Here is a 23,759-nt window from a genome sequence, read left to right as displayed (position 1 = left end):
AGGGGTTGTGTCAGTGCACTCCTAATTACAGACCCTCTGGCTCTGAAACCAAACTGTCAAGCCGTGCATCAACATTATTAATGGCAGGGTGAGACAACCAGGATTGATTGTTAAAAGCTACAGGGAACTCATACTCATCACAACAGTAGGCACAGTAATGTCAGTGAAACTGTTAGGTTAAGACAACATAGGCTCAGTCTAGAAAGCCTGGACTTAATCATCAAGCTTGTCCTTTCTTGATGGCTTTCACATTTCAGCAAAGCCCACGAACATGTTGATGATGACAGAGGTCACTGAGAGAATCTTATCGTCTGGCCACACAAAGCAACAGCCATGAATGGATTAGAAGAACATAGTGCTATGAAGGGACGTGCTACATTATATGTTGAGACAGCCCTCTAATGGTGCAAGAAAGCCCTTCACTTGCTAAATGCAATTCATTATTAAAACTTTTCAACCGCAAAAAACAGGTATTTATTCAGACGATAGTTCTCGAACTTTTTCTAGCTTCTGTCAAACAGGTACTAGTACTTCTGATGAACAAGCACCCGTATAAAGAAGTGGACAGGCCAGCGTATACATACCATCTCCAGTATCGTAGACAATCAATGCTGACGTTTTACCGGCACTGTAAGACAGCTACCACAATCTGTTTGCAGCTAATGTAGCTAGCTAGCTAGTTAGATGGTAAAGCACTGTACAGTTGGCTGGTTAGGTAGTGTTACTTTTGTAACATATGCTGCAAGCTAGATCCCTAAAATGTTGTAAGGGCCTTGCAGGGTTGGTAATATGCTTCTTAGTACTGGAGAGAGCTTGTCATTGTGTACCAAGGCCTTTGGCAAACGATTGACAGTGACTCAAGTAGAAGCTAGCTAGCTTCTTGACAATATTACATAGCTAGTCTTGCAAGGTACCGGTAAGTCATTAAGTTAAGTTACAGTAGTTAGCTACCAACACCGTGGGCCATTTGCTATCCAACAGGAGTATGGTCAATGACAATGTGTTGTAAGAGTTCCTCGTTTAGCAGAAAGATATCATGGTCAGTTGTGTAAAGCCGAGGGCGGTGCGGACAAGGATGTTTTTATGTACATAGATTTCAAACATCGACAACCCCACTGCACTGCCAGGAGACCCGGGCATCGTAAACGAATTACCATGTTAGCTATTACAGTGTTAGCTATTGCTAGCCTTCATTGCTATGCTACTAGCTAGCTAGCCTAATAAGCTTCGGAGATAATGCCATTTGCCAAGGTATTTACATTTCGTCCTAATCAATGACAATGACACTGTACGATAAAAAAGCTAATGTTGCCTTACCAATCGCTTCAGAAGAATAGTGAACGTGGGTGGACAAGTATTGTAGCTACTTCTCACTGTAGAAATCGGCAACAAGCGTTAACAATCAACCTGACTGGGTAGCTTAGCTAGCTAGTAGTAGAAAGAGTGACAGCATATCCGGTGTTATGCCTAAAAGCGAATCCATGCCGCACTCACTCTCAGCATGTGTGCGCGCTCCCGCGTCCGATCTGATATAATAATGTTTATGTTGCTAACGTAATCACGATTTACACTCGTCTGAGAATTACTTTTCAAGAAATGTGGCGTCACATTCATGTGCGTTGTAAGTTCGAAGTTGACTTGGTCCACGAGACACTCTAGCTAAAAAACAAAACAAACAAGAAACACACACTACAGATGTCTGTCCATGCGTTGGTCCAGATCCCGCCTTGTACTACACATTCATTGGGTGAGTGAGATATGCATATCGAGACAGAGCACCATGAGCTAGCTAGCAACATATTGTCGTAGCAAGTTTCAAAGGTTTTAGTAGTCGACTCGAGATCAAACATAAATCTGCCACTGATCACTTTACAACTAGTTTTCAATGCTTCATTTTGCAGCCAACAATCTCGGAATCTTCTGGTACGTTGTCTGCCCTATTAGTCTTTCTTGTATTGCCAGAGGTTTAGTGGCACGGCAGCAAGTAAAATGGTAGATTAAAGTAATATTAGCATTGGTACTTCAGAATCTAACCCACTGACTTCATATGCCAGCTCAGCAGGAACTTTTACTTGTTAAATATATAGCCACCAGCCAGCATAGCTGCAGATTGACTTGTCGGTCCTTTATCGTTTCTCATTTTCAAGATAAAAAAGTATCTGTAACCAGAAAATGGAGAGTGATTCACCAACGGACCTCCAAAGATCACCCGATGACAGAGGATGTGCCAGCCACTTGTTTTCAGTGCTTCCTGAGAAGCTACAACAGAGACTGATGGCGTTCCAAAAGGAGGGAGTAGCATTTGCTTTATCAAGGGATGGAAGGTAATCAACTAATTGCTTCACAAAGGAAATTGCAACTCAATTCAAACTCTGAGTCCCATCACAGCTTTTAAACTTTCTCCATTTGACTTAAGCCAGAAAAGAGATTTGTCGTTCTTTATCTTGGGCAGCAGAAATTGTCCAGACTTGTTAATTTCCTCAGCCTAGTCAATGTAAAAGCCTTTGGGGATGGGGAGGTCAGGGGAGTCAGCCTGACAGTGCAGGGATAAAGCATCTAATCGATGCAAGGGGCAGTGGGAGTGCTGTTCTACGTGAATGGGCCAGCCAGTCAATTGGTTGCAGGCATCAATATGACAGTAAACACTGTCTATTCCTCCACCTGGCTCTCCCAGGAGATGTAATGGTGGTGATGCAAGCTGTTGGCAATCAGCAAAGCAGGTACAGTTTATGTAGTACCATCATCACTGTACTATACCACATACAGAGGTCCTTAAATGGATTCATGGATATCTATAAATATAAATGGAACAATTATATAAATTATCTGCTTAATTGTGTAAGGATTATATTAAGATCACTGAAACACAACACGGTGTGAGCCGTTAAGATGTGTGGAGTGCACAGTCCCTGAGGTGGAGTTTAATTGGCCTAACATGTTCGTTTTGGAGTATGGCAAGTGGAATATTTTATATTGTGTACAATAGAATGCTTGAGAAACCAAACTTGACTTGAATAGTTCAGAAATGATAATGATCATTGCTAATGGGATGCCTGTTGACTGCATTAATGACTTCTGCTAACATCAATAATGACGTGTGAATTAAGGTGACAATTTATTTGCAATATCACCAACTTTTTATTTACACCCCAGATTCACATTTGCATATATGATCATTGTAGTCTCAGTCTCGTTCCATTCAGCTATAATTGCATTTAAACATTTCAATCTGAATAAAATACCTTCCACATTTGGCTCGACCAAAGAGTTTTCATTCGCGGCTTGTTGATATGAGGCTAGCCATGCGGATGCCATAACAAATAGATAAACAGCTGAGCGTTGTGGTGTGCCGCCGATCTACTAATGTCCCAGTGACGATCAATACCAGGGTTGGTGCTGATGCTTTCATTTGGCCAAGATGGGTCATGCTCCACGCGCTCTCGACGCGCTCTCCAGATATGGAAAACCGCAGGGAAAGTTGTTTCTTTGCACGTCACGTGGAGTTCATGTTGAGGTTTTTGCAGATGGTTTAACAACTCTGATTGGAGCGCATGTGATTTAGTTTGACTGCCAGTATGTCTCACATAGTTTCATTACAACGTGACTGGTTTTCATTCACCAGAATGCTCTACACTGTGCATGTAGAGCATGCACAGTGAGGGTTGGCTTTGAGGGTTGGCATTGAAAGACTAGGCCTACTCAGAACTCCTCACTTGTCATGTAAAGCTGTCCCAGTCTTTTTGGGTAATATTATTTGTCAGACAATTATCAGGTAATTTTCACTTACAAACCACACACAAGTCCCCCGCAGTAGTTTACATTTATTGACAATCGATTACAAAATCCTGACACTGGTGTTTCCCTGTTAATGAAATTATCATAAACATTTGGCAAGGAAACAAAATGGTGCTTGCACACTTACTTCAGTCCCAGATAGTGGTGACAAGTCAGCAAAGTGTTTGCTGAGGCAGACCAAGCAGAAAGAAATCAACATCAGTTGCAGAGGAACATGAAAATGCCAATTCATCATCACGCAGCATTGAAATCGGAAACAACAAGAATGTCAAATAACTTTCTTAGCCCCACTAGAATGGCTGTAGTAAAGGTAAAGGTGAAGAATGAGACCTTATTCATCGTCGAAAAGGCTGAAGCTGATTATCGTTTCTAGTGAGGTCATAGCTCCCACTGCCCCTTTTCTTTGACATGTTGGGCCGGTGGGCTTTGTCAAGATACCATAAAAAACAAACACATATCCTTCTTTTTTTCATGCCGTTGTCAAGCAACAGAGGCTGAGCATTCTCGGTGATGGCAGCCGTCTGGCAGGAGTCAGGGTATTTAAAGAAGAATGATTAATGCGTGGAGAAATGGCAAGCACCTGCCCCAGTCTCTCCCATTGTGTGCGTATGCATTACGCTGACTGAGCCCCGTGTGCAGGCAATTAGAAAAGAACACCAGTGGCAAGGTGCACATTAATCATGCTCTTCAAGTGAAGGGGGAAACTGGGGCAGGTGTGGGCGGGCGTGCGAGTGGGTGTAGGAGAGTACAACTGCGGCTTCTTTCTGTGTCATGGACTATCAGTATCACACTGGCCGGTGCTACCTGGTTGCTGGAATCCTTTATGAATAGGAAGGTGTGGAATGGATAAAGGAGTTTTGAAAGGGGTGGGAAAGCCAGACAAAGCTTATAACGTTGTGAGGAGAAGATAATAAAACTGTCAACTGTGATCAGTAGATCGCCACGCTAGGGACTGGCTAGGGAGAGCAAGACGCCTGTTTGATGTTTTGAATAGCCGTAGCTCAATAGTTATTTATTCATTTGGAAAATCGTCCGTCCTCTGTGATATTTTGGTTTGTTTGTTTGTTTGTAGAAGTGATGAACTGTCAACTGAATCAGCAAAGGGATTCCGTTATTTGGGCTGAATCCAATTGTTGACCGAAATATAGCTGTTTTTCACTTAGACTCTCCTGAATATGAAAGTGTGACATTAGAAGGCCTCACTGGGTCAAGCTTTAAATTGACTCAATGCAAACCAAACTCAGTTGTGAGTCAAGACGGCCTCATTAGTCAGAAGAGCTCATTGTTTGCAGATGCTGTGCCACTGTTATATTTCATGATTATTCTGTTTGTCTGTGGTTATGGTAGCATGGCCTGAGATCAGATCTTTCTTGCAAGTGTGTGCTTACCAAACACTGTCATCATTTCTGAACCCTTCCTATTTCCTTTTATACTTTTCAGGTGCATGATAGCAGATGAGGTAAGCACACAACCAGCCAAGGGGGAAAAAACCAAACCCCCCAAAAAACAACAACTCTAGGATGTATTCTGAATTTAATTTGTCAAACTCAAGCAGGGTTCCCAGTCATGTAATCATTTTTGACACCAGGTCCTTCCAGAACGTATTGCTTTCAGCTCTCGTGAAGCAGACTTGGTGTCAAATGCAATCTGCCTGTGAGCCTGGCGTGTTTGGGGTTTTAGCGGTGGCGCTTCATTTGATCACCCAGATGGGTCTTGGGAAGACGGTCCAGGCCATCGCGGTCGCCTACTCCTACAGGCAGGAGTGGCCGCTCCTCATCGTGGTGCCCTCCTCCCTCAAGTACCCCTGGATCGAGGAGATGGAGCGCTGGATCCCGGAGCTCAACCCCGGAGACGTCAACCTGGTGGAGAGCAAGAGCGATACCACGTGGGTCACCTGCTACTGCTCACCGGGTCACACGGATATACGTTTGGCTTGACAGAGAAGCTCCTGGGTGACCTGTCTGTCTTTGTCCACTGTAGGGGCATCGGCAGCAGTAAGGTGACCGTGCTGGGTTACGGCCTGCTCACCACCGATGCTCGCTCCCTAGTAGAGGCGTTGACCAGGCAGAGGTTTGCCGTCGTGGTGGTGGATGAGTCCCACTACCTCAAGTCCAAGAACGCTGCTCGCAGCAAAATCCTGGTGCCGCTCATCCAGAGCGCCAAACGCGCTATCCTGCTGACGGGCACCCCCGCCCTGGGGCGGCCGGAGGAGGTACGAAACAAATGCACCCCCGGCAACAGTACCTCAAACAAACGCACAAGCCTAACACTGGCATCCACGAACTCACAAAATTGGCCATGAAACTTATCGAAATGAACAAGTTAGAACCACTGAGCTCTGACAGCCTACATATTCTTCTTTTCTCATTTGAGGTTTTCCAGGTTTCTATTTCGACCGAAAAAATATATTCTGCTGTTCGCTGCCAATGTTGAGCTGCATATCAGCAGCTTTGTTTTTCTAGGAGATTGTTATCCTACTCTTCCCAGAGGGTTGCATCGTTCTAAATGGGAATTTTCCTTAAACTGACCTCCATCCGCCTTGAGTATTTCACAGACACAGATCACTGTTTAACCTGTTTTCACCTCGGATCAGGAGCCTGGCGCTTTCACACTGTCTGGGATTTGTTGCTAGAAATGAGATGACTTTATTATAAAGCCACCGTAAACCCACCCGCAATATGCCTCTCCTATCTTTCATCCTTTCTCTCTCTCTCTCACTCTCACTCTCTCTCTCTCTCTCTCTGTCTCTCTCTCTGTCTCTCCATTTCTGTCTTGAGTTTCCAACAGTACTCGTATTCGTAAACCGCAGGCCTCTCTTTCTGCCCACTCGTCGCCAGGCCTTTCATCTCAAATGGAGAACTAGATTCTCGGCGTGTGGAGCAGAGCCACGATTTGATTAGCACCTTCGCACAGTCTAGTTATTTCCGACGACTCTTGGAAAAAAAAGAATGTATTTGAATAATTGCCCATTATTATCCCGGAGAGGTCGCTTTCCATTTAGTGCTTTCAACAGCCGCACTAAACACAGATGGCCCACTCTGGATTGGCACTGTAGTTTTTTTTTATATCATTTTATTTCCAGACAGAAGATGCACAGCTAATGGTGCGGCGTTCGGAGCGCTGGTGATGAGCTAATGGATCGCCCGCTCTCCATCACAGGGCAAAAGGGCTTTGATACGATAACATAGAGCACACTGTCAGATCCTGGCCACTTTTACCATCCTCACACACACTGTACACACACTGTACACACACACACAGATAGGTTTACACTGTATCCTTTGTGCCGAAGGGGCCAGGGCTGGATCTTCTTCTCATCTAAGTTGGTTGTGATCAAATGTATCTCTACAGCTCTTCACACAGATCGACTCTCTGTACCCCAAGAGGTTTGGAACATGGAGTGACTATACCAAAAAATACTGTAACGCTCATTACAGGTAAAGAGCCCAGACGCACACACTTGACACACACCAGCATGCCTCCGTTTCAAGAAAAAGCCAAATGAGACTTCCATATTGATGTGCTGCGAATCATTAAAGGGCTGATTTCAGTAAAGAAGCATTATGTCTATGCCCGGGGGGGGGGGGGGGGGTCGGGCGGGGGGTTGTGTGAGGGGGTTAGAGGTGGGGGGGACATCAGTGCAGAAGAGGCAGCAACAAAGGGGCCCCCGCGCCCGTTATCTGTCCCTCCCAGGTTCTTTGGCAACCGGAGACAATGGGACTGTCGGGGTGCGTCACACCTGGAGGAGCTGCATCAGCGTCTGAGCGAGATAATGATCCGCAGGCTCAAGACCCAGGTCCTCACCCAGCTCCCCCCCAAGATCCGCCAGCGCATCCCCTTTGACCTGCCCAAAGAAGCTGCCAAGGTATCCACCTCCCCATCTCTTTCTCCCCGTCTGTCTGTCTCCTTCTCTCTCCTACTCTTTCACCCTCTTTCTCGTTCTCTCTCGTGTATCTTTATAGTTCTCTTTCCAGCTCTCTTTTTTTGGTTTCTTTTTCATGATCCCCCCCTTCTCTCTCTGTCGCTCTCCTTCTCTCTGTCGCTCTCCTTCTCTCTCCGTCGCTCTCCTTCTCTCTCTGTCGCTCTCCTTCTCTCTCCTTCTCTCTCTGTCGCTCTCCTTCTCTCTCTGTCTCTCTCCTTCTCTCTCCTTCTCTCTCCGTCTGTCTCTGTCTCTCTCCTTGTCTCTCCTTCTCTCTCTGTCTCTCTCCTTCTCTCTCTGTCTCTCTGAGGAGGAGGAGGCTGCAGCCCAGAGACAGTGGGGGGGCTAAATATAGCGCCCTATTATTACAGCCTCGCCTCTCTGTTGCCCAGCGATAGAACCCCAATTCACGCTAATTATCATTTTATCTCTCACGGCCATATGGTTTTTATTTCCTTCTTGCCCTTTTCGTTTCATCCCCCTGCCCTTTGTCGGGGAACCGTCCAGCTGTCTGGCAACTGTCACCGTAAATATTCATTCAGGAGCATGTGGAAGCGTGTGCCATTTAACAGAATGAGCAGATTCTCAGTGAAAATCTTTTTACACCTGCCTATGTTTTTATTTATTTATATATTTATTGGCTTTTGTTTTGAGCTCTTATCCGTCACACATCGTGTGTGTGTGTGTGTGTGTGTGTGTGAGCGAGGGTAGCCTCCCTGTCCCCCCGTGCTGTGTGTAAATCTGCAGTAATGAGGGCTGCTGAGGCGGCAGGGCACCTCCTCTCACTCGCATCCTCGTTCTTTCTCATCTACCTTCTCTCTCTTCCTTTATCTCGCTTCCCTCCCTCCCGCCCTCCCTCTCCCTCTCTCTCTGTGTCTCTGTCAGCTGAAGGAATGCATGCCCAGCACATTCCCCTGCACTATGCCAGCCTCCCAGCAGTACAAAGAGCTCTCACCTACTGGTGAGCGCCATAAATCACCCGCTGTCACAGACACACGCGCACACACACACCCACACACAGCCCCTCATCTGCCTACATGCCCCTTAGGCTGATTAATTAGGGACTTTGCGTCATGTATTTTATTCAGTGTGAATGATGGAATTCACAGCATCCCTGCACCAGTGCGGCATCATTCAACTCTGGAGCTTTTTCCAGTGTTCTTTAAACCCGGACTCGACGTCTGAAACAATAGTTTTCCTTCTACATCACATCTGGTCGTTTTGTTTATCTGTCCTGGCCTATATGTCCTCCAGCTGGCTTATAAGTCTTCTACGTCTGAAGTGCCCCTATGTTCTGCTATTGTTTCCCCTCCACTTTCTATCTTCCTTAAATACTCCTATCGTTTCACCTTGAGAGGCAAACGAGCCGTCTTTGATTTATCGTAGCAGCCCACCGCGTCCTCCATCTTCAACCCCGGGTTGTCACGGCGCCTGCTATAATTGGGCCAGCGCGTGACCCACCTAGGCAGCGCCGAGGCCTCCTGGTAGGAGCGGAGCGCCGTCTCAGGGAATTGTCTCTCCTCCTCCTCTCTCCCAGCTGAGAGAGAAAAGTAGGGCAGCGTTCGTGGGCACCATTAATTGTTCCGCCCTTTTTATAGCTGAAACGGAGAAGAGGAGGAGGAGAGGTAAAGAATGATCCGGTGCGTTGTGTGACTTCCAGGAGGCGTGCGCCAGCTTGGAGGAGTGGGAGAGGCTGATGAAGAACCTGGGGTCGGGGCCGTCGGCTCCCGACTCTGACGGCAGCCCCTTCACCCAGGTCATGGGCGTCATCACGCGCATGTACAAGCAGACCGCCGTCGCCAAGGTAATGCAGGGCACACAGGGTTTAAACCCCCCCCACACACACACTGGCACACACACCAACACTGGACCCCTGACGGAAGCTGAGGCTGCTGGGAGGCAGAGAACCACATACTTTTACTACTACTTCAAATAGTGTGTGTGTGTGCGTGCGTGCGTGTGTGTGGGAGGACGAAGTGGACATGATGGTTGGTGTTTGAGCTCAACCCCGTTCAGCCAGGGATACAGGGTTGTCCCAGATGTGAGATCACGACCAATGGATCATATGGTCAACAATATACACAAGGTGTCTATTAGACTGTCCAAACAGGAAGGGATGTGTTCTGGGCTCCTGGGTAACATTGAATTGAAGTTGATTTAACTGAATTGAATTGAACACAAGACCTTGTCCCTGTATCTTTTTTCTTTCTAATTTTTGGCCTTCCTTGTTATTCACGAGACCGATCTTTGCCATGGTAACAGACCTCAACAGGCGCAATGCAGTGAAAGCACTCTCAAGGTAGGGATGCAATAACTGTGGCCTTTCAGTTTCCTCCTGAAGTCTTCTACGAGTCTCTTACAAGCCCCCCCCCCCCCCCCCCCCCCACACACACACACACACACACTCATACGCACCAACCAAAGCACAGACCTTTTCCAAGCTGTCTCCGTGGTGTCATCGCCATGGCAACGTGAGAAGTCAGCGCTGACTTTTATGTGACTTTAGAGGAAGTTGAATGAAGGGAAGGGGGGGGGGGGGGGGGGCACACAAGCCACATGCTGACTAGTGTGCCAAGCCCTGAGAGTTCATCATGCACAGTAGCTTCACAATAGTCCCCCTGCTGAACACAAATTCCATTTAGGAGGTTGGTCAATATAGACAGACACATAGCCCACACCCCCCTCAGATGCGGGAGGGGGGGGAAGCATGGTGGAAGGTCTGAAGTTTCGACCACCTTTCCAATATAGTCCACACACACACAGCATCAGAGCCTGCATGATAAGGAGGTGGTGCCCAGGGGTAACTTAAGGCAGAAGAGCGCTGGCTGAACGCAATCATGGAAGCTCCACCCCTCCAGCCCCAATGCCTGGATTTCATGCGGTTGGTGTTGTTTGCTGATTGGATTTTCGCTCAGCTTACCTTTTGGCCTCCCATGATTAAAGGTCCAGCCGTGTGTCTGTGTGTGCGATCCTGTCTCGTTTCCTCCTCCCCCCCCCCCCCGTCTATTTCTGCCTCCTCAAGAGACCTGTGGATGAATTCACACATCTATGTCAGTCGAAGGCGTAAACACCCCCTCCTGACTGGCTGCCGACCGGTTCGCGAACATGCCGAAGGTTGGGGGGGGGGGTATTTTTACCCCGGCAAACATCTGCTCCCAATTACCCAGGGGAGGGTGCTTCTGATGCCGGACTTTAAAGAGAGCTAACGCCGCTTCAGAGCGGAGGAACTTTTGTGCCACTAATTAAACTCCACAGAGGCAACTCGCAGTAGGCCAGGATAATGAGAATCCCTCTCAACGCCACAGTCTGGCCTGACTTCATTACGGCCCCTACGAGCAGGGTAGTCGTCACCGGGTGTGGCGGCTCTGTTCTCGCCGCGGCCCCGGTGGGACGGGACAGGTGCAAAGTTCAAGTGGTCAGGTGGACGCGTCTGCCCCGGAGAGCGGGGCGGCAGCTGTCAGCCTCCCGCAGACACGTCAGGCGAGCAAAGCCAGGCAGGCAGCGGAGAGGCCAAGGAGGCGGTGGTAATGGCAACCAGAGCAGTGAGCTCTGGGAAAATATCATCATGTCATTTTGGGTCAACTTTACCATGTGGGTATTTGTTCTCCCCCCCCCCCCCCCCCATGTGGGGACAGCTTCTTGTGTTCAGTTCAATTAACATGCCACTGAATACTAGAACATCAATATTAGCATCCACTTATACCTGGAGAGAGAGTGTCATTACTGTCACAGTCTCCCTTCCGAGTATAATTAGAACATGGACTTACTGCTACCAATTCCTTGTAATAATCTAATAACAAACCTTTCTGGTAGGTTGTCATTGGAGATGGGGATGGTAACAATGTGTTTTTTTTAAAACCAGTGTTCTCTGACTAACGGCATTGTGCGGGTGTAGGCCGGGGCGGTGAAGGACTACATCAAGATGCTGCTGGAGAGCGACCAGCTCAAGTTCCTGGTGTTCGCACACCACCTCACCATGCTGCAGGCCTGCACCGAGGCTGTCATCGAAGCCAAGGTACACACACACACACACCACTTCACCATGCTGCAGGCCTGCACCGAGGCTGTCATCGAAGCCAAGGTACCCACACACACACACACACACCACCTCCCATCAGCACTCGCTGACGACGGCGGCCGGGCTCATTACCTGGAAGGTTAGGTGGGCCGTTGTCTTGCCTGCGGCGTGTACCCTTTGGGTGGGGGGGGGGGGGGGGGTGAAACTCCTGTCACTTGGGATGTCAAGGAGATGTTCAAGCAACACTTTCTCAGCAATTACTTGTGGCCGAGTGGCCATGGTAAGAGGGTTGCCGGCTGCATGAGTCGAGGCACTAGTTAGCATCTGTACCAGAACCCACCTGTCAGATGTGTCCTGTCCCCAGTCACAGGTGGATGACGCGCTGAGTGTCCAGCACACAGTCATCACGATCGTAGACAACCTTGAGAGTTACAGCTCGACCGTTTTCTTTTTTCTTTTCTTTTTTGAAACCAAACTTTTCTTTTTCTTTCCTCACGGTTTAGCCAGTTTCACAACTCATAAGCAAACGATTTTCTCAGCTCACAGCCAGGAATGTGTTAGGAAAGGGGAGGGGGTTTGGAGTGGTGGTGGGGGGGGAGAGAGGTGTCTGCTGGATGTGATGTATGCGATCCCACCTTCTAATGTGAACGCTCTCCCGCTCTCTGACTCATAATCACCAATTAACAGGAAGAGGGCTAAAAACAGGAGCGTCCACTGTGATGAACGCCAGGCTGCTGGAAAGGGTCTGGGGGGGGTGGGCGGGGGGGTGAGGATAGGTAGGGGGGGCGAGAGCAGAGAGGGGTGACTAAACGAGAGCTCATTAAAACACCATGAAATTAGTCACGTCAGTAGCACCGAACGCCATTCTTTCACGCTCACACCTTTCCCATTGAAATCTATTTTAGGGTCTGGAAACGGGTGGAGGGGAATGTATTCCTGTCACCTTTCCTGGACAGTACTTTACTGTGGCTTTTGAAGTAGTCTAACCCTAACCCATCACACACACTCTCCCCCCCTCCCCTCTTGTCGTCCCAGGCCGGTTACATCCGCATCGACGGCAGCGTCCCGTCCTCCGAGCGCATCCAGCTGGTTCATCGCTTCCAGAACGACCCCAGTACTCGCGTGGCAGTCCTCAGCATCCAGGCAGCCGGTCAGGTACACACACACCCCTTTTGTTTATTTACCAGACAATGTTACTGTAGTGTAAGGGGGACATTATGTGTGTGTGTGTGTTGTGTGGCCAGGGTCTGACGTTCACAGCGGCCTCCCACGTGGTGTTCGCTGAGCTGTACTGGAACCCGGGCCACGTGAAGCAGGCTGAGGACCGCGCTCACCGCATCGGCCAGACCGCCTCCGTGCACGTGCACTACCTCATCGCCAAGGGAACGTTCGACACGGTCATGTGGGGCATGCTGAACAGGAAGGTAAGCGCCGGCAGCGACGTGGCACATCTCCCAAAATACCAAGCTCTCTCCGCTACCCTCTCCCCCCCCCCTGCCCCCTTCTGTCCGTCTGACCATCCAAGCCTTTCAGAGCTCGTTAGCCGTTGTGGTCGTAGCTCCACTGAGGCTCGCGTGTTCCACAGGAAACGGTCACGGGCACCACCCTGAACGGCAGGAAGGAGTACCTGAATGCCGAGGTCGGGGACAAAGACAAGTGGGACTTCCTCAACTTCTCCAGTGCCTGGACACCCAGCAAGGCGCCCGTGGCAGGAGACCCAGAGGTGGACAAAGATGGCGTCTTCTTCTCCCACGTGAGTCACCGGTGACGATGTCTGTACACTCCGTTGCAGCGGGGGATTGTTGTGAGCGCTGTTCCTGCGGTCCTTTTTTTTTTTTTAAGCGGAGATGTGTGTCCATGTTGTGTGTCCATGTTGTGTGTCCACCTGTAGTTTGAGAAAGACAAGCAGCACGACATCCGCACCTTCTTCTCTCCAAACGCGGCCAAGGAGAAGAAGAGGAAGAGGGCCTCGCTGGAGGGAGAGGGAGGCAGGCCTGCGCTCACAGAGGAGGAGGGGGAGGCCTCGTGTCCAGCGCCCAGCCTACCAGACGAGGAGACCCCGTCTCCAGCGCCCGGCCTACCAGACGAGGACTTCTCCCCCCAGGTGAAGAGGCTGCGGACGCCTGGCCCCAGCCCCAGGTCTCGCTTGGAGGCCAAGAGGAGGTCCGGCGCTGGCCGATCCAGCCCCCAGTGCCCCCTGTTTGCCCCCCGCAGGCTCTCTGAGAGAGCCCCGCCCAGGCAGGAGGTGGCAGGGCAGGGGGAGAAGTGGAGCTGTGGGGCTTGTACTTACTGCAACAGCACTCTGCTGCCTTACTGTGAGATGTGCGAGTCCCCACGCCCCACCTCTGGTGAGTACAGTGCACGCACACACTCGCGCACACACACACTCGCACACACACAATCAGGATAATGGCGTGCTTCATCGACAGGGTCGTTACTGCGCTTATCAACCTCTTTCTTGATAAGAAAAACCCCTTGCACCCACAGTGAATAGATGAATCAGTTCTGCCAATTAATGCCAATTTTGTTCATCAACATAACTTGGTGTTGCCAGTACGTTTCCACCCGTTTGGGAGGCGTCTGGAGTCTGAAATAGATCACATTGGGGAATGTATCTGCAAGATGACAAGCCCGGCATCATTCTCACCTGTCACGGATAGTGCAGAGACCCTCTCTGCGTGCCAAGAGTCTCAAAGTTTCGGGGGAAACTTGATACATCCGCTCGAACCAGAAGTTTGGCGAGGAGCTCCCTGTCACTCTGTGATGCTACCTAATAAGAGAGAGCTGGGAGGCGAAGGGGAGGCGGGGAACAAAGGAGACTTCTATTCCTTTTCCCTCAAACGCGACAGGTTTCAGTCGGCCCCGTGTGACGGGGGAGGGGGGGGGGGAAGTGGTGTGGAGGAGGGGAGGGGAAAGGAGGGGGGGGGGGGTGCAACACTTTAAAGTGCAACCTGTTGTTCCATCCATCAAGACACGGCGCTGTGAATTCGCACACACACGAACACCCACCACCCCCTCCTCCGTTTTGCCTCTCAGAATAACCCTTCTGCTGCTGCCTGGTGCTTTGACTCCGCTGCCACTCCAGCCTGCCACTTTAGTACAGGCTGCTGTCATGCTCCTCCACCCCCACCTGGCTGCTGCCTCAGCCCCGAGCACAGGCTCAGGTGCCGGGGACGAGGCAGCGCGTGGCTGGCCTCTCGCGGCTGGCTTCTCGCCAGTGCTCTGGACATGGCCTTGGATGTTGGAAGTCAAATGTTTCATTACCAGGGTCTTTTTATCTCATTTATTTTTACAACTGGTTCAGTTGTCCGTTAGCAATATGAGGACACGTTGTACACAGTTTCCAGTGTGTGTGTGAAGTTTATCTTGAAACCCGCTGTCAGAATAAACACCTACTTTATCCTTACCATAGTTAAGTAGTCCCCTCTTTGGGACCCTTTAGCAGAAAACACAAGTATACTCTGGTTCCTGCTGGGTTGGAATGATTAATAACATCTAATATGAACCAAAGGATAAAAAACAGTCCACTGCTCTCTCTGGTACATCGGTAGGGAAAAAGGTACCATAAGTACCATCTTAAATTGATGCAAAAATATATAAAATCTGTGTTTGAATATTTCCAGCAATCAGATGTGGACTAAAAGTAGGACATCCCTACCAATGGCACCGCACTAAATATGCACTTCCTGTTCTCATGTTCCTGCGAATAATGTGAAACTTGGGGCACATGCAATTGAACTCATTTCCAAGCGATATTTTTGAAAGGCGAGACATTATAGAATTGTCAAGATTATGTCTCACTCAGTAAGAAATCGAGCAGTCCCTTGTCCCCGCAGCTTGTTAGTGAAGCGACCACCGGGGAATCACAGGTGGGGGGGCCGGGACAATTCAGGTGACATTTGAGAAAATCTATAAGAGTCTGGCCTTTCAGAAGCAGACCTCCAAGTAGAAAGAGCAGTAATTAGCAGCATGTTTCAGTCTCTCACAAGTTCAGACTTCCTCACAAACTCAACAGAAAAGGCTCTCCAGGAAGTCGCATTGCTAGAAAAGATGGCTCCTTCTGTCTGTCGGGTTAGTGCTACACATGGTGGAATGTTCTGAACACTTCATTATCATATCAGCCAGATTCTCTTTCCACCTTATGTTTCTGGGTTGCAAATATTCATACATGGGGGTGTGTGTTGGTACTGTGTGTGCTGGGACCATATACATGATCAGAATTGGCTTTATATTCGGCAAGTAAGTTTGCACAAACAAGGAATGAATCAACATTATGGCCCTCAACATAAAGCCTTTATCAGACTCCTGTTCCATGCTGTGTTTTGTCTCAGCTCCTTGTCCAGAGCCCGCTGCCTCCGCCCCAACAGAGCCCCTCAGCCCAGCAGCCCGGCCCAGAACCAGAGACCTCCCCGACCCGTGTGTCGTCCCAGACGCCAGCCAACCACAGCCCAACCCCGGCCCGCACCCCGGCCCGCACCGTGGTCCAGCTTCTCTCACAGCACCTGAGCCACACACAGACACACTGCAATCAGAGGAGGACGAGAAGCCTGGAGGCAAACAATCACCAGGAGATTACCACTCACCACTCTGTGATCACACGGAAGGTAATCCACCTGTAATCCACACCACAGACCGCCCAAACCCCCACCACCCCTCCCACACTTCATATATAGGGAAATGATTTTGGATAACTTGTCCCCCCCACTGGTATAATACAGTAATACCATCATTCCAAATAAATGTGGGCATATCAGTATTCCATCTGCTGCCTCTGAAGGAAATGGGTTAGGGGTGCATCTTATTATTATTATTATCTGGCAGAGGATATTGCCTATCTCACTGCTTCACAGTAGACCTCTAGATTGAACACAGCTAGGGATTCTATTTGTTCTTTTGGCATTCTATCGCTTTTTCTCTCACTCACGTGCTTTGATGCTTTTCATTATTTCACTGCCATCTGTGTAGATACAAATCCCATTCTTTGCACAGCATATAAGCCTACGTATAGTTCCCGAGAGATTTTGCACCGGTCATTAAAAAATTGGTTTTCATCGTGTGAATAGTCTATCCAGAAACATATTGAAGTGTCCTGGTTATGGTGAATTATTGAATAGCCTACGAGGACATCTATTCAGTCCCGTTTTCACAACTAAGCGTCAAAGTTGCTTCACAAAAAAAAAGAACCTCGCCAGCTTGTCAGCACATGAATTAACACCCTCCGCAATCGGCGCGAAATCGGCACAGGGTACTTTCCATTCCTGAAGAACCTTTGCACATAGCGATCCATAAGTATGGCTTCAGTCGCAAAAAGTAACACGCACACACACACCAAATCCAGTTTTAACACAAAGACGTCGTCTTCAGAGAGCTCCTGCCTCTGCTTTTTACCATTGTGTACTTTTCCCCACAAGCTGAATTGATGGAAGCTAATGGCCTTATGTGATTTCCGATGTCACACGGTGGTGGGCTATTTTCAGACGGCCATTCTTCAGTCTCCGGGGGCGACGGGTTAATGCGAAACACAGCAGCGGGCCAATAAAAGTGACCTATGCCATCCAGAACGGCGTCTAATGATTTCCTCTACCTGAGCGTGGCGTCTCCGAGGCGCGGTGTGGCCCTGTCCGCCGCTCTCACCACCTGATTGCCCTGAGATTAGTTTCCTTCGTGGCAGAGATGAGCAATCAGTCCTCCAGGCCCTGTCTCTCTCAGCCACGAAACCCCCCCACCCCCCACCCCGATCCACGTTTCTGGAACGATTGAATCATGTTGCAGCAGTGTTGCTTGTTACTTGGAATGCACAATTAGAGTTTTTAGGAAGAGGATCGGGGGGGGGGGGGGGTGGACACACAGGCAAACAGACTCGGTCCAATTAGTGTCTCTGTTTTCTGCTGTGGAATGACAAGTACATTCCCACGGGTCCGCGAAGGGCAGCATTCATACTCTCTAAGTGACAGCCTAATAAGACTGCTTTGTAAGATAAATTACCCCCCGTCTTATAAATGTCCCACTTAATTCACCCGCATTCCACCACAGGTAACCAGCAAATGTGCTGATAAGCAGTATTGCCGGGGATCTGCAGAGATCCTGGAGCACACGCTCATGATAAACCCATGCTGGACGTGCCTCTCTCATTTACTAAAAGGCATTAGCAGGGCGTTAGAGGCCATCATCCAAAAGGCACCTTGCTGCGCCGCGAGTGTCTCATTCCCAGCAGGCTGACCTTTTCCTGCGGTCGCCTTGATTGGGGGGCCTCGGTCTAGACAGTAATGACCTGCCCTCTCTCTCTCTCTCTCGCTCTTCCTTTCCCCCCTCCATCCCTCCCTCTCTCTCTCTCTTCCTCGCCCGCAGCCCAGACAGACAGAGTGTGTGCGTCCAGTCTGACCGAGGGGGACAGCTCAGACAGTCTTCCTCTGTACCCCAACCTGAAGTTCTGTGCCAGCAAGAACACAGACAGGGTCTACCTCTACACCAAGGTACCACCTCTCATGCACACTGTCTGCACAAAGGCTTTGTCATCCTTGCACCCCCCCCCCCAGCTCACACCTTACCACCACCATCTATCCCTGTCCAACACACTCTCCGTCCCACTAAGCACCTCCCTCACACACGCGCCACACCCACACAATTCCGATGGGGAAATATCACTATGGTGTCACTAAAGATAGACATCAGTCGTCTTTTCACATAATACCCATCAAACCGAAGGAGGCGAGAGCCTGAATCCTGTCAAGTTCCAGTAAATCCGACACCACTCACACAGCCTATCACCAGGATTTATCTCTGCGGCTGAAACCCCAAAGAAATATTCGCTCACAGAATTCAACGTCACATGTCTTTTTCCCCCCGTCGAGCTGCTCGACATTGTTGTACTGTGAGATCCCAGCTTGTGTTATTCTTGTGTAAGAAGGTTGAGGTTGGGTAATCCGTGTAGGCATTTGTGCTGCGATCACATTGTTTACATTCACCCCCGTGTATGTTGTGAAATCTGCTCAATGTGAACGAAACTCAACCGTCCGTCCCCCCCCCCCCCCTCCTGTCTTCCTACCCCCTCCCCTCCCCAGGTTGGCACTCCCCTCAACTGCAACTTCATCCCCCTGGACATCAGCCTGGACAACTGGGAGGACCTGCCGCTGGCCTTCAGACGCAGAGAGAACAGCAGCCAGGTGGGCGGGGGGGGGGGGGGGGGGGGGGGGGAATGAAAGCAAACCACATTGCAGGGGCTATACAATACAGATGGAACGAGGGCACGTCTAGCCACGCTGTTGTAACAATGTCAAGACGAAGCTGGTGGACGTATACTACCGAAAGGGACTGCGGCAGATTGCCGCCGCACAACAGATGTCCGGTTTTACCGCTTGAAGGGGGGGCTGTTTTATGGGTGTCGTTAAACGAGGAGGATCATCACCTTATCGCCGCCGCCAGCCTGGGTGTTGGGACTGAGCTAGCATCTGCTGCGTTAGCAGGCAGCCATACCTGCTCAGCGGGAGCTGCCAGCGACGCTAATCACAGCCAGGGAGCGCAGAGAACAAAGCCCATACACCAGACCTGAAGCACATCCAGGCATGGAGGACCACATGCAGCCTGTTTCAAATAGTCGAGGCTACAGCAGGTCCTGCTCCAAGAAAGAGAGGCAGACATGCTACTTGTCCGCTGGCAGTGACAAGTGCTAGCAGCGTAAACAGCTGTGTGTGTGTGTGTGTGTGTGTACGCTTGTTTGTTGTGTGTCCAGGTGCTGAGGTTTGTGAGGGAATGGACGACTCTGACAGCCATGAAGCAGAGGCTGGTGCGTCGGAGCGGTCAGCTGTTTCACAGTCCCATCCTGGCCCTGGACGAGCTGGCCAGCACCCAGCGCAGACACAGCAGCACCAAGAGGTAGCCTCGGGGGCGTGCGTGTGTGTGTGTGTGGGGGGGAGAGAGAAAGGGGAGGAGAAAACACTTGAAAGTGAGTGTTTTTACAAAGGACTGTGTGTGTCTGTGTTTGTGTGTCAGCAATTAAAGAGACTTTTTTGTGTGGGCTCTGAGCTTGCCGATAGGGAGCGTTTAGGCTCGCTGGTCAGTGGGAGGATCGACGGGACGGGGGGGGGGAGGGGGCAGCTATACCCAATCAAATACCTATCCTGAGACAGATTTGGCTGTCTAAACCCAATCAAGCAGTGAGTCTGGGGGAAATCAGCGAGGCTGATTTGACAGCTGTTAGATTTATACTTTAATCAGGGCCAATCATGACTGTCCTATTGACTCTCAGAAATAAACACTGCTCCACATTCAGGTGATGCGTATGTAGAGTTACAGACTGATAATGCATGTGTACCAAGCACATTATGCCAGTGGTAAACCAGACTGAAACAGGATGAAGCTGGGTCTTGATGACCACTGAATGGCCGAGTGGGAATCAACCGGCCTCTAGAATCCTTACTGCGGCTCGCACCCCCACCCCGACCCCACCAACGGCTTTCATGTCATCCTGCTCGTTTCATCCGCCCAACGGCTTTGAAGCCAAGGAACTCATACCCCCCCCCCCCCCCGATGCTCCTTCCTCCTCCTCGCCCAGCACTCGCTCCTCTTTGATGTGTCTTCCTCCTCTTCCTCCTCAGGTACCTGAGGCGGGAGGACGTGGCCGAGGCCTCCCTCAGCAAGGCCCAGCAGGAGGGCGGGAGCGTCCGTGTGATCGCCACCGAGCGCTTCTTCTCCAGGAGGAGATCTTCCCCCCTGCCTTCGGCCCCCGCCGGCCCCCAGCCTTCGGCCCCCGCCGCCCCCCAGCCTTCAGCCCCCGCCGGCCCCCAGCCTTCGCCCCCCGCCGGCCCCCAGCCTTCGGCCCCCGCCACCCCAGAGAAGTACGTTGTCTGGCCGGGGCTGGAGAGGTTTGCTTCTGCAGTACCTGACCAAGTCAGGTCTAACGTTGAAGAGAAAGATTTTAAGCTCATTGGATGAGAACATTGCTATGGCAACCGCGGCAGTCTCTCTCTCGGCCTGTGAGCCTTGCTGAGGACCACAGGGGTGCCGAGGAGAGCGGGGTCCATCTGTCCCCAAACACACTGGCAGGACCCCACTGAAGCACTGTGGCAACCACCCAGACTGTGCAGCCCTCCTCTGCCAAGACACACACACACACACACACACACACACACACCATATGCCCCACTGACAGTTTGGAAATGCAAATATACAGTACTAGATGTGACATTCTTGTGAACTGTATCACTTTACCCGTGGGCAATTGTAGTTTTATAAGCAGACTATGAGGTCAAGTCCTCAGAGTTGACCTGTACTTCCTCATCCACCCTTCATCTCTCTCTCTCCCCCCCCCCCCCCCCCAGAGAGGGTGAGGCTCCAGCCCCTCCCACAGGGGACGCCTCAGAGCCGGGGTACCTGCAGGCGGTGGACAGCGCAGGGGTGCCCCTCTGCCTGTCCTGCCAGAAGGCCTGCCCCCCTGTTCCGGAGGGGGCCTCGGCCGACGCCCGCTTCTGCAGCCAGGCGTGCCAGGAGGAGTTCCAGCTGCGCTCCAGCCAGGCCTACATGAGGGCCCGGGTGCTGCAGACGGAGCAGGGGGTGTGTCAGCACTGCGGCCTGCAGGCCCACCAGCTGTACCTTAGGGTGCGGGACGCCCCTCCCTCCCACAGGAAGGAGATACTGGAGGGAACCTGGCTGGAGCAGCTTTCACTCAAACAGGTGGGTTCCCACTTACCACGTCCAGGCAGAAATCCCGTCTCCTCCCCATCCCCCCCGCACCCACTTTGCCCACTATAAATAGCTAACTCTATTAAGAGCACACGTAAGGAAGGTAGATTGGTCCTCACAGCCAACATTCCCAGGGAGGTGTTGGGGGGGGGGGTACATGAATGTCAACGTCTCCCCCTCTCTCCCACGGTGGAGCCGCCTCATGCTCACAGGAGATAAACGATTAGGAGCAGCATAGGATGCCGTCTCTCCGGAGACAGGCAGCTATGCGGATATGGCAGCGCTTCACATCCAGGACAGTGTGTTTGTGAGGGGAAAGGGTAGTGTGTGTGTGTGGGTGGAGGAGGAGGAGGTGTGTCCAAGCCCAGCCACACAGGTTCATCCAGGCTCAGGGTAAATGGATTGCCGGTGCCTCTCAGATCCCCGCATTGATTTTTCCCACAAGCTCAGCGCTGCCGAGAGCCTGTTTGATTTGGTTTGCCATTTTCCTGCAAAGCTCCCCCAGCAGCAACGGCTCGCAAATCAATGGGCGGATTTAGGCTAACTGGGCCTCGCACAGACCTGGCCATAGCCCCTTGGTAATAAATTCCATGGGCGGTGCGTTGGAGTGTTGGAGTGGGGCCAGGGTGGATGGAGAGCCGGGGTGGTTCATGAGGGGGGGGGGGGGGGGGGGGGGGGGGGCTATTGACCTGAGGGGATGCAGGGAGATAGCAACTCAGCTCATGAGCACTGCTTTTCCCTGCCTGCTTGAGTATCTCTCTCTTTCTCCCTGGGTTATGATGAGAGAGAGAGAGAGAGAGAGAGAGAGGGACACACACACACACACCGAGTATGGAGATTGATTTCTCTTGCTAAAATCTCTGGCTGAATCCCCAGGGGCTTTTCTTCCATCTTAACAGAAGAAGAAGAAAAAAATACAACTGATTGAAATGCCACCATTTTCGTCAGACATGTGATTCCCTGCCCCCTGTGCACCCCTGCTGGTTTCTGCTACATTAGAGCCTTGTCAGTGCCTCTCCCAGGCCTGTACCTAACCCCCAGACCAGCCAGGGGCTCTGCAGGAGCTGGGCTGCTTACACGAGGAGGAGAGAACATTAAGCAACACCAATCAGAAGTCCTCTGTTTCAGTTGGTCGCATCATTAATTTTTTTGCAGGCGGGCTTAGTGGGCTTTTTGGAAACCTGCTGCATGGTTTCGAATGATGCTGTCATTGACTTGATCATCTTGATGTAGATATGTATAATGCCAAAGATGATATAACATATCACCATCCTTGAGATATTTCTGTGTGTCCATCTGGCTGTGTGTGTGTGTGTGTGTGTGTGTCCAGCTGAATGAGATGATCCGTAACCCAGTGGACGGCTACTTCTGGCAGGTGGACCACATCCGGCCGGTCTACAGTGGGGGGGGGCAGTGCTCCCTAGACAACCTCCAGACCCTCTGCACTGTCTGCCACAGATCTGTATGCTGCCCCGCCTCTTCACACACACACATGCTCTCTCACTCTGCCCCATGTTATGTTACTTCTTGACAAGACAGCGTGTGACAGTTCCATACCTCTGGGGGTCTGCTTTGTGGTCTCTCAATTAGAGAACGTTTAGTCCAGCAAGAAAGCATGCAGCAATCTCCAACCTTGTATGCTATAGAGAAATGCTTTCTGGACAGCATTTCTCAGCTGCACATTTGGCCCGGGCACTTAACGGATCAGTGGAAATACAAACTTTTCTGTTTGGTTTTTCAGAGGACTGCTCAGCAGGCCAAGGAGCGCAGCCAGATGAGAAGAAGCCTGTCAGCCTCCAAGGTTGCCTCCGACATCAGCAGGTTCTTCATCAAGAAATGACACAGTGTCACCGGGAAGGCACCATCCCTTCTCCGGGCGTGTAGGCTTGTTTAGCCGCCGCTTCCCCGTGTCTTATGATCACGTTCAGGTGATTGAGTGAGTTAGCACAAAGGCTGTTGCTTCAGGGACGCTGTCGAGTTTGTCGAAAGAGGTTTAACTAAACAATGCGGCATGCATCAAATGCAAATGCACAGGGCTCCCTCCTCGCCCTCGAACCGTCAGCGGCGGGCCGGGCTTGATTTATGACGGGCCTATCTAGCTCAGAGGCTGAGCAGAGCTTGTTTCAAACGCCGGGGCTATTTTAAGGTTGCGCAGACTTGCTGGAAAAACGCATGAAAAAAAATATATATAACAATAAAAAAATAAAAACAACGTGATTCTTCGCATTTATGCGGAACCCACAAACAAGTGTTTTCTTTTTAAGCTTGCACAAATTTTGCTTTTTTTTATGTGTGTTCGGTTACCAGGTATATGGAGGAATGTTGACTGAAATAAAATTGTAAAATGTT

At 50.5% G+C, this 23,759-nt stretch overlaps 2 protein-coding genes across 15 annotated transcripts in view; one reads left to right on the top strand and one right to left on the bottom strand.

Moving 5' to 3' along the window:
* The window catches only part of LOC134007925 (R3H domain-containing protein 1), a 25,159-nt gene extending 23,645 nt beyond the window's left edge, over positions 1-1,514 (bottom strand). For 2 of the 13 annotated variants that reach the window (XM_062447662.1, XM_062447661.1), the window contains exon 1: positions 1,318-1,507. The gene's annotated coding sequence lies outside the window, so the exon portion shown is untranslated. Of the gene's footprint in view, positions 1-1,317 lie in introns of all 13 variants that reach the window. The other 11 variants (XM_062447667.1, XM_062447660.1, XM_062447655.1 and 8 more) reach the window with 8 other exon arrangements.
* zranb3 (zinc finger, RAN-binding domain containing 3) lies at positions 1,385-23,759 on the top strand. Of its 2 annotated transcripts, none has more exons than XM_062447652.1 (21): positions 1,385-1,747; positions 2,148-2,324; positions 5,236-5,254; positions 5,502-5,680; positions 5,776-6,007; positions 7,147-7,232; positions 7,489-7,660; positions 9,375-9,518; positions 11,610-11,729; positions 12,768-12,887; positions 12,977-13,156; positions 13,318-13,485; positions 13,624-14,080; positions 16,064-16,336; positions 18,081-18,205; positions 18,794-18,895; positions 19,462-19,604; positions 20,327-20,566; positions 21,050-21,401; positions 22,741-22,872; positions 23,152-23,759. In XM_062447652.1, exons 2-21 carry the CDS (start codon positions 2,173-2,175, stop codon positions 23,248-23,250), a joined length of 3,495 nt encoding a protein of 1,164 aa, XP_062303636.1. In that variant the 5' UTR covers positions 1,385-1,747; positions 2,148-2,172; the 3' UTR covers positions 23,251-23,759. The 2 variants fall into 2 exon arrangements, with proteins under 2 accessions (XP_062303636.1, XP_062303638.1); XM_062447654.1 differs by lacking the exon at positions 1,385-1,747 and adding an exon at positions 1,757-1,923.

The sequence above is a fragment of the Osmerus eperlanus genome, chromosome 21 (genome assembly GCF_963692335.1).
Source record: "Osmerus eperlanus chromosome 21, fOsmEpe2.1, whole genome shotgun sequence".
Classification (NCBI taxonomy): domain Eukaryota; kingdom Metazoa; phylum Chordata; class Actinopteri; order Osmeriformes; family Osmeridae; genus Osmerus; species Osmerus eperlanus.
The sequence above is the reverse complement of the archived record's forward strand: the minus strand, read 5'-3'. Positions and strand labels throughout refer to the sequence as shown.

Excerpts from the sequence above, each read along its gene's own strand:
- zranb3 (XM_062447652.1), top strand. The coding sequence starts at position 2,173 with ATGGAGAGTGATTCACCAACGGACCTCCAAAGATCACCCGATGACAGA. Across the intron at positions 13,157-13,317 it reads GGGGCATGCTGAACAGGAAG|GAAACGGTCACGGGCACCAC; the intron begins GTAAGCGCCGGC and ends CGTGTTCCACAG. Across the intron at positions 16,337-18,080 it reads ACTCTGTGATCACACGGAAG|CCCAGACAGACAGAGTGTGT; the intron begins GTAATCCACCTG and ends CCTCGCCCGCAG.